Consider the following 13,565-nt stretch of genomic DNA (forward strand, 5'->3'; position numbering starts at 1 on the left):
TGTCCCACATACTAAATAGAGGAAGATTGGCAACAGATGTTAGCTTAGGTCCAATCTTCTTTACCAAAAAAACACAAAATAAAAAGTTAAAAAATTTAAAAAAAATGAACAGAAAGAATACTTTACCCTAGAGATTGAAACTCTCAAAAAGAACTAAAGAGACATTCTGGAGCTGAGAACTCAATAAATGAGATGAAGAATGCACTAGATAGCATTGGAAATGGAGCAGATCATATGGAAAAGAGAATTAGTGGGCTCAAAGATAGAAACTTAGAAATGATGTGGGTAGACAAGGAGAGAGAACTAAACTTAAAAAATACATAGAAAATTCTATGAAAATTATCTGACTCCATTAGAAAGGGCAACATAAGGGTAATGGGTATCCCAGAAGGAGAAGAGAGAAAGGAGAGATCTTATTTAAAGAAATAATAGTTGAGAACTTCCCAAACCTGGGGAAGGAACTATATATACAAATCCATGAAGCTAATAGAACACCCAATTATCTCAATGGAAAAAGACCTTCTCCAAGACACATAACAAAACTGTCAAAAATCAATGAGAAAGAAAAAATTTTAAAAGAAGCCAGAAGGAAAAAAATGACCTACAAAGGTATTCAGATTAGGCTTTCAGTAGATTTCTCATAAAAACCTCCCAGGGCAGGAGAGAGTAAAAACAGATATTCAAAATATTGAAAGATAAAAACTGTCAGCCAAGAATATTCTACCCAGCAAAGTTATCTTTTAGATCTAAAGAAGAAATAAAGGTTTTCCCAGACAAACAAAAGCTGAAGAAGTTCATTGCCACTAGACCTACCTTACAAGAAGTGTTGAAAGGAGCTCTCCCACCTGAGACAAAAAGGCAAAGGTATACAAAGCTTTGAGCAAGGTGATAAATAGATAGACAGAATTAGACAATTGCAAATCTGAAGCAGATTAGGATAGTAATACACTTAATTATAACATAAAAGTTAAAGGGAAAGGAAGCATCAAAAGTAACTATAACTACTTCAATTTAGTAATGAACTTACACTAGAAAAAGTGATAATCTGTGGCAACAGAAACACAGAAGGGGAAGAGGAAAAGCATGGAAACTGCAAAGGTAAATAAAGATAAGAGGCTATCAGCAGAAAAATGACTATCTTATCTATAAGACCTTTTATACAAACCACAATTCACTACAAAATAAAAATTCAAAGCAGAGTCACAAAACATTACAAAAAAGAGAAAACTGTGAAATATATCACAGAAAACCACCAAACTGAAATGGCAGACAGAAACACAGGGAAAAAGAAACAATGGAAATATAAAGTAACAGAAAACAAAAGATAAAATGGCAGTGTTAAGTCCTCATGTTATCAATAACCACTCTAAATGTAAATGGGTCGAATTCACCAATCAAAAGATATAGAGTGGCTGGGTAAATTAAAAAATAAGACCCAACAATATGCTGCCTCCAGGAGACACATCTCAGCTCTAAAGACAAACAAAGACTCAAAGTGAAGGGAAGGAAGATGATACTCCAAGCAAATGGCAACTCAGAAAAGTAGATGTAGTCATACTTTGATAAAATAGACCTCGAGCCAAAAAAGATAACAAGGGACAAAGATGGACATTATATAATTAAAAAAGGGAGAATTCACTAAGAAGACATAACATTTATTAAGGTATACGCACCTAACATAGGAGCATCAAAGTATATAAAACAATTATTAACAGACCTAAAGGGAGAAATTGACAGCAACACAATAATACTAGGAACTTTAATACCCCACTTACATCAATGGATAGATCATCCAGACAGAAAGTAAACAAGGAAACATCAGCCTTAAAGAAACCATTAGACCAGATGAACTTGATAAATATATATAGAATATTGTTTCCCAAAGCAGCAGAATATACATTCGTCTCAAGTGAATGTGGAACATTCTCAAAGACAGACTATAAGTTGAGAAAGAAAGAAGTCTCAATAAATTTAAGAAGATTGAAATCATAATCAAGCATCTTTCAGACACAATGATATGAAACTAAAAATCAACTACAAGAAGAAAACTGGAAAAGCCACCAATTTCTGGAGACTAAACAATGTGCTACAGAACAACTATTGGATCAATGAAGAAACCAAAGGAGAAATCAAAAAATATATAGAGACAAATAAAAATAAACATATGATATACCAAAATCTATGAGATGCAGCAAAAGTGGTATTACAGGGGAGTTTATAGCAATGCAGGCCTACCTCAAGAAACAAGAAAAATCTCAAATAAACAATCTAACATTACAATTACAGGAACTAGAAAAAGAAGAACAAACAAAGCCCAAAATCAGTAGAAGGAAGGAAATAATTAAAATCAGAGTGGAACTAAATGAAAAAGAGACTAAAAAGACAACAGAAGGGATCAGTGAAACTAAAGAGATGGGTCTTTGAAAAGATAAACAACATTGACAAACCTTTACCTAGACTAATAAAAAAAAGAGTGAAGGCTCACATAAATAAAATCTGAAAAGGAAAAGGAGAAATTACAATGGATACCACAAAAATTGAAAGGATTATAAGAGAATACTATGAAAAGCTATATGCCAACAAATTGGGTATCCTAAAGAAATGGATAAATTCCTAGAATCATACAACATTCCAAAACCAAACCAAGAAGAACTAGAGAATCTGAATAGACTGATCACTAATAAGGAGATCAAAACAATAATCTAAAACCTCTCAAAAACAAAAGTCCAGGACCAGATGGCTTCTCTAGTGAATTCTACCAAAAATTCAAAGAAGATTTAATACCAATCCTTCTCAAACTCTTCCAAAAAATTGAAGAAGAGGGGACACTTCCTAACTCATTTTATGAGGCCAACATTACCCTGATACCAAAACCAGACATGGATGACACACACAAAGACAAAATTATAGGCTGACATCGCTGATGAACATAGATGCAAAAATCTTCAACAAAGTATTAGCAAATTGAATACAGCAATACAGTAAAAGGATCATACACCATAATCAAGTTGGATTTATTCCAGAGATGCAAACATGGTTCAATATCAGCAAACAAATCCGCGTGATACTCTACACTAATAAAATGAAGAATAAGAATCACATGATCATTTCAATAGTTGCGAAGGGAGCATTTGACAAGATACTGCATCTGTTTATGATAAAAACTCCCAATAAAATGGTATAGAAGGAAAGTAATTCAACATAATAAAGGCCATAAATAACAAACCCACAGCTAATATCATACTTAATGGGGAAAAAGTGAAAGCTATCTTCCTAAGAACAGGAACAAGACAAGGATGCCAACTCTCGCCACTCTTATTCAACACAGTATTAGAAGTCCTAGTAAGGGCAATTAGGCAAGAAAAAGAATTAAGAAGTATTCAAATTGGGAAGTAAGAAGTAAAATAGTCACTATGTGCAGATAACATTATTTTATATATAGAAAACCCTAAAGAATTCACCAAAAAACTATTAGAAATAATTGAAAAAATACAGTAAAATTGCAGGGTACAAAATCAACATACAAAAATCATTTGTGTTTCTGTACACTAAAAATGAACTAACAGAAAGAGAAATCAAGAATACAATCCCATTTATAACCACACACAAAAAAATACCTGGGAATATACTTACCCAAGGAGGTGAATTTCCTCCTGGATGTAAAATAGAAAACTACGTCCAGTTAAAACCTACTCTGTACTTCAGGGTTGTGCCAAGGATACAATGACTCAAGTGGAGCTTAGGGGTCAGGGAAGGTGATGCTGCTATTGCTTCAATGGAAAATGTATAAAGAGAATCGGGCTGCTTAGGGTCGGACCACATGGACCAAAAGTTCAGGGTTCCCATGACAATATAATTTCATATTGCAGTTACTGCCTTGCTCTCTCTTACCTGGCTTGGCATTTAAAGACAAGGGCGACTTACACTAAAGGATTCATAGGAGTAGATTAGAGAATCCCAGAATCAGAGTTCCCAAATTAGGCACTCCTGGGGTCCATTCAGGCTCAGCAGGAATCAGAAGCATGGTCACTAAACTCTAAGGAGGTGGACCTTCCTGGCTGGGGTATAATGATGTTCCATTCGTCCCAGTCAACTTGTCTCCATGAGTGGTAGCAAGGCATGTGAGGCAGCACAGTCAACGTGCCCAAATTCTTATCCTTGAGAGAAGTGTCCCACAGAGAACCCAAACTCTCTATCAGCCATGTTGGCTCTGCCTTCTTTGATTTATCTAGACAATTTGGCAAGTAATTATATATCTTGTCTGTAACACCTTCCACCTCCAAAGACAATCTACTTCAAGAGATTATTCCCTTGAAGGAATTATTTAATTAAGCCAGTCTTTATCAAATCAATACATTTCAGAGTTTATAGACATAGAACGTATCTTTTTGTCAGTCTTCATGTTCCTAAAACAGAAGCAGGTACCTACTTCTAGAACTCCATTTCCCCTCTCTCACCCTTCAAGTTATACTAGTTTTGATGTTTTCCAGCCCTGTTTAACTTATGTATTCATGATATTTGATTGTATTTCTGATACACAGAGCACATGTTAAGGTGCACAAGAGAAAAGATACATATTTTACAACTCCCTGATGTCATTATGGGTGTTTAATAAATATTTGTCAGATAAATAATCAAAACAAAAAAGTCATTAAATGAGAAAAAGAATAGGAGGCAAATTTCACAGCTTGGAAAGATGGTAAAGTGTTCAAATATTTTAGAGTTGTCAGAAATCCTCATGCAGTGTCTGTGCTGGACAAGGGGGAAGGATGCAGAGGAAGGGTCTAGAATTTAGTAATACATGCACATGATATCACGACAATCGTTTGAATGGAGAGTCGTAGGGAATATGCATCTGTTATTTGCTTTAGGAAGAAATATTAATGCACATTAAAACACTTCAAAACTGGATCCTTACAAATTATTTATAAAAAATAATTACATCTCTCCAGAAGCAATTTTAGTTTACCTGCAGCCTTTGTTTCTCTGACGACAGTTCTGAGAAACTTCAGAGTCTCAGCACTTTCTGCCCATATCAAAATGGTTGAAGTATTTTTTACCTGCAATTTCAATGCAATAGAAACCCCTTCCCCTCCATAAATTTCTTTGTTCTTATTACCAGTTAAGGTACTTCTATTTTAGGAAAACATATCTTTAATTATTTCTCCCAATTTCTTCTCACTTAATATTTTTACACTTAAAACTTAAGTTATGAGATTGTACTTACATATAGATTATTGTCACATTATAAATTTGGTATTTGGATAAAATAAAAATCTAAAACATTCCTATATATTGTTATAGGTACATGTATCTACAATAAATGTTAAAAACAGGCACAGGAAGAATAATACCAGCTATAGGATAACGTTCAGCTCTGGGGGCGATTCCTCACCCTCTCCAAACACTCGCCACCATCCAAGCCAATGTTCTAAAAACATAATGTTGTATAAAAGTCAGAAGGGTGTTTGTTAAAAATGTAGGTTCCTGGGCTTCAATTTCAGAAACTGATGAAGCAGGCCCCTGTTGGGGTTGACAAATATGTACTTGAAAAAGAACCCCAGCTGATTCAGCTGCAGAGGATTAGAGGTCCACCCTAAGTCGGAAGTACTGAATATGCACAGCTGGCAGGTGGGTACATGAGCCTGAGGTTCAAGTGAGAGGTCAGGGCTGGGACATGATTTGGCTGTCTAATTGGCTGTCATTAGTCTGTAGGTGGAGTACAAACACTGGAAGTGGATGGGAATATCTAAGGGAGGGTGTCCAGAGGGAAGAGTGGTAGGCCAAGAGCGGAAAGCCAAACTGCAAGAGGCAGAACGAGGAGGAGTCTCCCAAGGAACAGAAGGCACAGCTAGAGAGGGAGGAAAAGAACGGAGAGCACCAGGGCACAGAAGCCAAGGTGGCAAAATTCGACAAGGAGGGCATTCCCACAGCACCAAATGAAACAGAACAATCAGGAAAGGGAAGGCCAGAAAAATGCTCATTGTCCATACAGTCTATTGGAGGCACTATAATGTTTGTTCTTGGAAGGTAGGGTTGTCACTGCATTCCCAGCATTGGATATATTGTAAATTCCTGCTAAATGTTTGGGGAACTAAATTGGATTGGCAAGGGCAGCTTCCATACGAGAATTTTACAGAGCTCAACTAAGCTCAGTTCCATCACATACCTTCATTAGGATGAGCAAATGTTATATGGACATAACCATCCACAATGGAGAATTAATTGTGACTAGATGGATAAAGCAATTATTTTGAGCCATCTGCCAAGATGTGGTAAGGATATTTGAAAAACGGTGCCCAGCCCCTGTGTGTATAGGATGGTATTCTGGACAATGGAGTTTTATCAGTAAGTTTTAAAAATAAAGCAAAGACCTTTAAAACCTTTAAATTTAGATTGTAAGGGTGTTTCTTTTCCCCATAAAAATGATCTCTCATGATCATTAGTAGAAGTGTTTGTAGTCATAAGAAGAACAAACCACATTAGAGGAGGTAAATGACAGCCTAAGAATGCACAAGTGTTTGTTGTTATGACAACTGCTGGGTTTTATTGAATAGAGAGCAAAAAATCCATTAGAAAACCTTGGAAGAACTTGCACAGTAACATAAAACATTTCTGCTTCACAATTTCAGGAACTTTCCTCCATCCACGTACTGCTTGAAAAGGGTTTGTGTTTGTGCCAGTCGGTGGAGGTCTAAGGAAAGCCACCTCTGATGCATTCCCATCATGCTAATGTCTCCTTCCATAACCTGATCTTCTCAACACCCAAGTACTTTATTAGAGTGGTAAAAAATTTAGCCAGTTCCGTGGCTCTTTCGTACTAATGACGTTAAACAATTCTTGGCTCTGATCTATTTTTCTTTGAATCAAACAATTTTCACGTTTATATACAGAGACAACTTACATGTATGTAGCAATTTCTTACCGCATGTGGCATATGCCTCCCCAGTCAAGAAAATACAGGGAGGGAAGAGACAATCTCAAGAAGACACCCTGCCAACCCTCTCCTAGGCTTCCTTTCTCTCTTGTCTTGGAGATCTACTAGTCTCCATTCCCCTTCTTGAGGTGCTAAAAGGACAAGGAAAGACTGCCAAGTTTTTCAGACTTCTTTTGAAGAACATCATTAAATTGATAGAATGGAGAGAGGCCCTATGCATGAGATGATAAAGGCTCAAGAGCAGCCACAGAGAGACCAGACGTCAACTGTGTGGCTTTCTCATAGGTGGCTCTAAGAATGTTTGGTGGAAGGGTTCTTGTGGTCATCAGGTGACAGCCTTTAGTCTAACGAGCTTGTTAATCTCATAAGAAGATGTTCAGGTTCTCAGACTGGACTGTGCATAGTTCATTCATGGGATTACCAAGTGATAGAGTGACCCATTGGAAGGGTCTTTGCTTTTTCAGTCTGTGCTGCACAATCCCAGCAGATTAATCTCAAAGCACCCCTTTCACAGCAATGCTTTCCAAGTTGTAGCTTGAGGCCCATTGTTGGGTCCTAACATCAATTTAGTGGGTTGAAACAATTATTAAAAGAAAAAAGAAGAAGAAAGAGAATAGGATAGAAAAATATCAGAATGAATCTCATCTAGTACGGGTAAATGTGTTTTGTGAAACTTTTATTTCATTTTCTCATTCTCTTTACGTATGTATGCACTGGATTGCTAGATTGAAGGCGTTTCTTACTGCAGGTCCTGGCCAAAAATGTTGGAAAGCCAGACTCTCTCCTGCTAAGAATACTGCAGTGTTCTTTACTGTCTATAGAAAAAAAATAAGAAAGAAAAGAATAGAATTCCAGCTCCTTTTCTCTAGCGCTGGTATTGTTCCCCAAATCCACTCTCCACTTCCATAAGATCATGCTAGGTTCCAACATTCCTACTCACTGCCCTCTTGATGTCCTTGCTCCACTGTGCCTTTTGTTCATAATTCTTCCTCTCCTCTTTGTGGTTTTCATATTCTACTCTCCTTTAGGGACTACTCAAATCTTATCTTGCATATGATCTCTATCTCCTCTCATCACTCACCTCTTCCTAGCTGTTCTGCTTATTTCCACACATTTTCTCTCTCCAGGTGTCTTCTCTGCATTGTTCTTTATCTGCCTCCTGTCCAACTCTACTCCCACATGTCCTTCTGGCAACTTTCTGTGTCTGCCTCCCTCCCCCAGTTGCTTTCCTCTTGGCATCTGCCTCCTAGCTCATCATCTTTTAATTATCTGGTTTTTGTTCTCTTGTTATTTCTGCTTTCTTGTGTCTATCTCTACTCTCACACTTGACTGAGAGCAAACTGAGTCCAGGGACTGTGCCTCACACTTTTTTGCATCCCCTGTGATTTCAGGCACTGTGTAGGGCATGTAACAGGTGCTCAGTAAGAATGCCTTAAATTATTAGATCAATCATGATTCCCTTCTTCGCACTAAATCTCTGCAATGTTTTGTGTTTGAAATGGGTTTGCCATTTCTAGAGCTCTCTCATCTCTCTTATCTCAGTTGATCTTATCTTTAAGGACTTGGTAAAGTAGGCATGGGTTATGATACTCATTCTTGAGAGATGAGGAGATTGAGTTTCAAAGAGGATTGTAATAGTAACACTGCTTGTCAGTGCTGTCCCTTGAACCAGAATCTATAATGTGATCTATTCTGTGCCATTACACCCCTCCAACGGGAACTTGAGAACAACAACAATCTCACAATATAATAAAGCGCTTACTCAATGCAAAATGTTCTGTATGGAGAAAAAAATCACAAAGCAATAGCAGGCAAGATATATCCTGTTTCTCATAGAATAAGAATTTGAATATCTTGTACTAGATGAAATTCTGGCTATTTTGCTTCTGTAATTGTGCATGGATTCTAATGATGGCACAAAAAGTAGGAGGAAATTGACTTACTACTTATGGAGGATGTGTTGGTTTCCACTGTCAGGTTGACAATATTTTCATTAAATTCACCCTAGCAATTAGCTGGGACTCTGTACAGTATTATAAATAATTACCAAGCTCTCTTTCTTGTTATTTGTTAGTTTCTTACCAAGCTGTTCTCCTAAATGTTGGCCTCTCTCGGTTGAGATGACTCGCTCATCTTCCATGTCACATTTGTTCCCAACCAGGATAACCTGGGCATTATCCCAAGAGTATGTTTTGATTTGAGTTGACCTAAAAGAAAAAGAACAGGCAAAAAATGATTACAGGAAAGCACAACAACATAAAATGAAGGAGAAGAAATATATCCCACAGATGACGATAATACCAAAAACTGAAGCCCAAATGCCTGACATTTAGAATTAATTATTTCAGTGCAATTTTATCCTTCAGATATTCATCAGGGATTGCATGAGTCAAAAATCAAGGGAGCAATGGTGTTGTATTAAGAATTCTTTGGTATTTGGTGAGATTAATATTACTACTGCTTGTTCCTTTCCCCTGTCTACCTCCACCTTATGTAGTACCTTTATAGTTGGAGTGGCCAGCCATCCCGATTTGCCCAAGATGTTCCCAGTTTTAGAAATAAAAATCTCACATCCTGAGAAGCCCCTCAGTTCCAGGAAACCCAAGATGGTTGGTCACTCTACGGCCCATTACACAAAAACATCATTTTCCCTTGTTACAATAACAACTTAAAGAGCTAAGGCAATTGGGAGCCAGGAAATCTGGGGATAATGATAGTTTTTTAAAACAAATCATAAGAACTAATATACTCATGCTTTACATTTTTAAGAGAAAAATGCCAAGTTGATTCATATCAGAATTTAAAATATAATGGGCTGATGGTTTAAGTTACTATAAACAGGATATGCAAAATTCCAAATAAGATTCCAGTATGGATCATGATGCACATAACCAACTTTTGATTTTGAAACTTAGATAATATTACAATAGTTAATATTTGCAGGTATTGTCCTCAACTCCTTATATATGTTACATTAATCAAATCCTTAGAATCAAGGGGGATATTATTATCATTCCTAATTTAAAATTGAGGAAAATGAGGCATAGAGAGGTTAAATAATTTGCCCAAGATACCTCAGCCAGTAAAGTGGCAGATCTGGAAATGAAACGTGGGTTGCAGAGCTATCAAACCCGTACTCTTAAACGTGTGTCCACGCTACTCTTGAAAAGTTTGAGAAGGGAAGTTCTCCTGCATTTGTTGCCATCTCAGAGCAGAGGCTGAAAGGAAGCCATGTTCTTAATCCTCCCTTTATATTGGCCATGTTCTTATTGGAGAACAATCTAAGATAGGTGGGAAAAACATCGCTCAGTGGGTGGTCAGGAGAGAGATACTGAGATTTGTACAGTGTTGAAAAGAGAATCTTGGGAATGTTCTTACTAGCAATTGCCAAGTCCTTCAGGATTATTAAATAGAAAATAGTGACGAGCTGTTCTCAACTTGAAGAGAGAATAAAAGCAAATAGCTTTAAACTGCAGCAGGAGAGCTTTCAATGAGATGTGATCACTGTTTCTCCCTCTTGAGAAGAAAGGAAAGAGCTAAGATGCAGTTAGACTCCTAGGGTTTTATTTTAGAGTATTCAACCAAACCAAGTACAAGTTTTCAAATAAGATTAAAATATCTGGTGAAATATACTCTTGGTTCCACGTGAACATCTCAGAGGCACATCATATTTTATTAGAAAAATCTGAGGATATGACCTTTCTAACTCCAATACCTAAGTTAATAATATATTTCGCTACCAACAGTGAGATTCAGCATGTATCCATAAACTGGGAAAATAAAGGCAGATGTTCAAAACTCTATACTTTTCCCTCTCCTCATTTTATGTTTGGGGTACGCGAAAAATGATGAATTCATAGTGAATTAAGGTGTAAAAAATATCCTCCAGATGGATAGGTACACCTTAAATCTCAAGTGCTAACATAGTTTTACAAAGAAATTCCAAAGGTTCTTTTAAAGGAACTCAAATCTAAATGGATTTCCCTAGGCATTTTTTTTTTTATTACCTCTCTGCTCCTGTAGGTCTTATAAGCCAAAGCATGGCGTATGCCTGGAAAGGCGCTATGTTAACGCAGAAAGTTCTTATCCTGGCACACAGCTAGAAACCAAATATCCAGCAAAAAGGTAGTGAGACAGAAGTCATAAGAGTGTCATAGTTGTGTCAGGAAGGGGTTGGGGCTAGGATGTAAATGACACGGCTTCCTGAGTTTACTGAAGACGATGCTTGCTTGGGGAAATTTAGCACTCCTCTGACTTCGGCAAACTCATCCTACTGCACCCCTGACAACATATACTTAAGCCAGGGTGTGCATTTATGAAGGTAAAGAAGAAACAACCCAGCTAGCCGATTTGTGCTCTTTAACCAAGTTAATGGAATGCCTGTTTCTGCCATTTAACTTGTCTGAGTATCTCAGCTCTGCTGACTTGATAACCCATGGAGTCTTAGGCTACTGTGATAGATTATACATTTATGCATACACAACATTCCCTGTTTCCTAACAATTTGTAAAAATACATGGAAAGAACATATATATGTATATACCTACATATATATATAGAGAGAGAGAGAGATAGATGTAGAGAAAGAGAGAGAGAGAGAGGGAGAGAGGGAGAGAGGGAGAGAGGGAGGGAGGGAGGGAGGGAGCGAGCCATGACTATATCAGAACCACTCCCTTCGCTTTGTTATTATATCAGACGTATTTTAATGTATCCTCTTCAATGTCCTAAATTGCCAAGGAAATCGTGTAAAGTGAATATTGTCTGTCATTACCAGGGAATTATAAAGAATCATTATCTTGAAAGTTTAAAGAGCCAACAGAGACTATTTCTCTTTTTAATCAAATAGGAATTGTGGTCTGGAGCATTTGTGATGAGGTAATCAAAAGATTAATTTGCCAACAGAGTTGGTTAACCTCACGTTTGGAATTAGGGCTGCAAATACTCAATGTTTGGTTTTGACTACTTTGGATTTCTTGATGATGTCCACCATCAACACAGAGCAGCTTTAGGCAAAGTCCAATCACCAGCTAGAGGGGGTCAGAACCATGCTGGTTGATTCATGAATTACCATATTTCATAGACTCTAAGATGCCATAAATTATAAGTTAAAAATTATTTTACAAGTGGCCAAGAACAAAAAGAAGCAGCCAATGAAACAATGATACAATGCTTTAACAATAGTCCTGCTAGATGCACTTCGTCACATCAGATTTTTGTTGCTTTGAAATTTCTTTCATGTATTCTGAGGGATTTAGCAATTTTTCCTGTCTTCAGTTACTTTGCTTAGTACATGATAGATAATCATTCCAGGACTATCTCAATAACAAAAGTCAACATACCCATCTACTTGTGGATATCTTCCTTTCTTAAGTCCTGCAGAGCACTAGGTTGTTGGTTTGCAAGAAAATATGAAATGATGGTATTACTCCAAAATGAGCATTCACATCACTAATATAAAATTTATAACCCCTTCTGCATACACAATAACTTTATACCCCCATACCCAAAATTCCACCACTCAATTGAGGTAATGACAATACAAGTAGCTATGACCAAGTTAGTGCAAGTACAGGCAATGAAATCCATCTTTGATACTGCTGCCTAGCAATTATAATAAGCCATTAATCATACAACACAGCCCAATTTCAGAGATGTAAAGATACTAAAAATTATGCATCTTAGATTATTTAAAATGCTATTGTTTTCTTTGAATTTCTTTTATGTATGAAGACCTAGGTTGCAATGAGAGCTCACATTATTCTCTTAACTCAGGAAAACTTGTAGAGGAAGTATAAGCGCCATGAATTGAGCAAGACTCAGAGGTGTGCATATTTTATCTAGACTGTGATATGGATTAAGGTCAGAAGAATGTTGGGATGGTAGTCCAGTTCCCACACCTTTCAACTCAGAATCCAAGACAATTTATTCAGCCAACTTAAAAGAAAGCTCGAATACGAAGTGAGTGTGAGGAAGTCATTCTGCACCCTTAGCCTCAGTATCTTCATCTGTAAAACAAGGCTACCACATTTTGTACTTACTCTCTGGGGCTGCTGTAGGACAAATGTGGTTTCAAACATCTCTTTACAAATAGAACACATTATTAGCCACAGCTTAGGCAGCCAGCTGTTCCTCCTCCCAAATCCAGCTAAACTCGTCCTTTCTAATTCCTATATTTTAAACAATAATTGAAATGTTTTTCATTAAAGAATCTCAAATTTTGCCTGCAGTTCATATGTCAAGGCTGAGGTCCTACGAGTAAATTTCTAACTGGGAGCGAACAGCCTTTCTCTGGCATGTCTATTAGGAATATGACACGTTTGTTGAATATATTTTCCTTTCATATGGCATTTCTGTGTATTTACTTTTTTTGGTCATTTACTATATTTTCGTAAAATTTCTTATTTGGGGGATAGGTTTTTAATCACCTCATTCGGGACTGTCTTGTTTCTCTGTTGGTTAAAGAGACACATTTAAAGAAAGTGGCTGTCACCAAATAATATACATGTGAAAAGATGATTTATTTCTGAATCACTGCGAAAGATCCTTTGGGATTTACTGTTAATCTCAACAAGATTAATGGAATCAGAAGCAATATGCTGGTCACCATGGTTACTTTACAAATGGCAAT

General features: G+C 36.9%; 1 protein-coding gene across 1 annotated transcript in view; it reads right to left on the bottom strand.

Annotated features, from left to right (window-relative positions):
* RAB3C (RAB3C, member RAS oncogene family) overlaps positions 1-13,565 on the bottom strand; it is a 241,904-nt gene that overhangs the window by 39,662 nt on the left and 188,677 nt on the right. The window contains exon 3 of the mRNA XM_046672482.1: positions 9,020-9,144. Within this exon, the coding sequence (XP_046528438.1) occupies positions 9,020-9,144 (125 nt within the window). The remainder of the gene's footprint in view (positions 1-9,019; positions 9,145-13,565) is intronic.

The sequence above is a fragment of the Equus quagga genome, chromosome 9 (genome assembly GCF_021613505.1).
Source record: "Equus quagga isolate Etosha38 chromosome 9, UCLA_HA_Equagga_1.0, whole genome shotgun sequence".
NCBI lineage: Eukaryota > Metazoa > Chordata > Mammalia > Perissodactyla > Equidae > Equus > Equus quagga.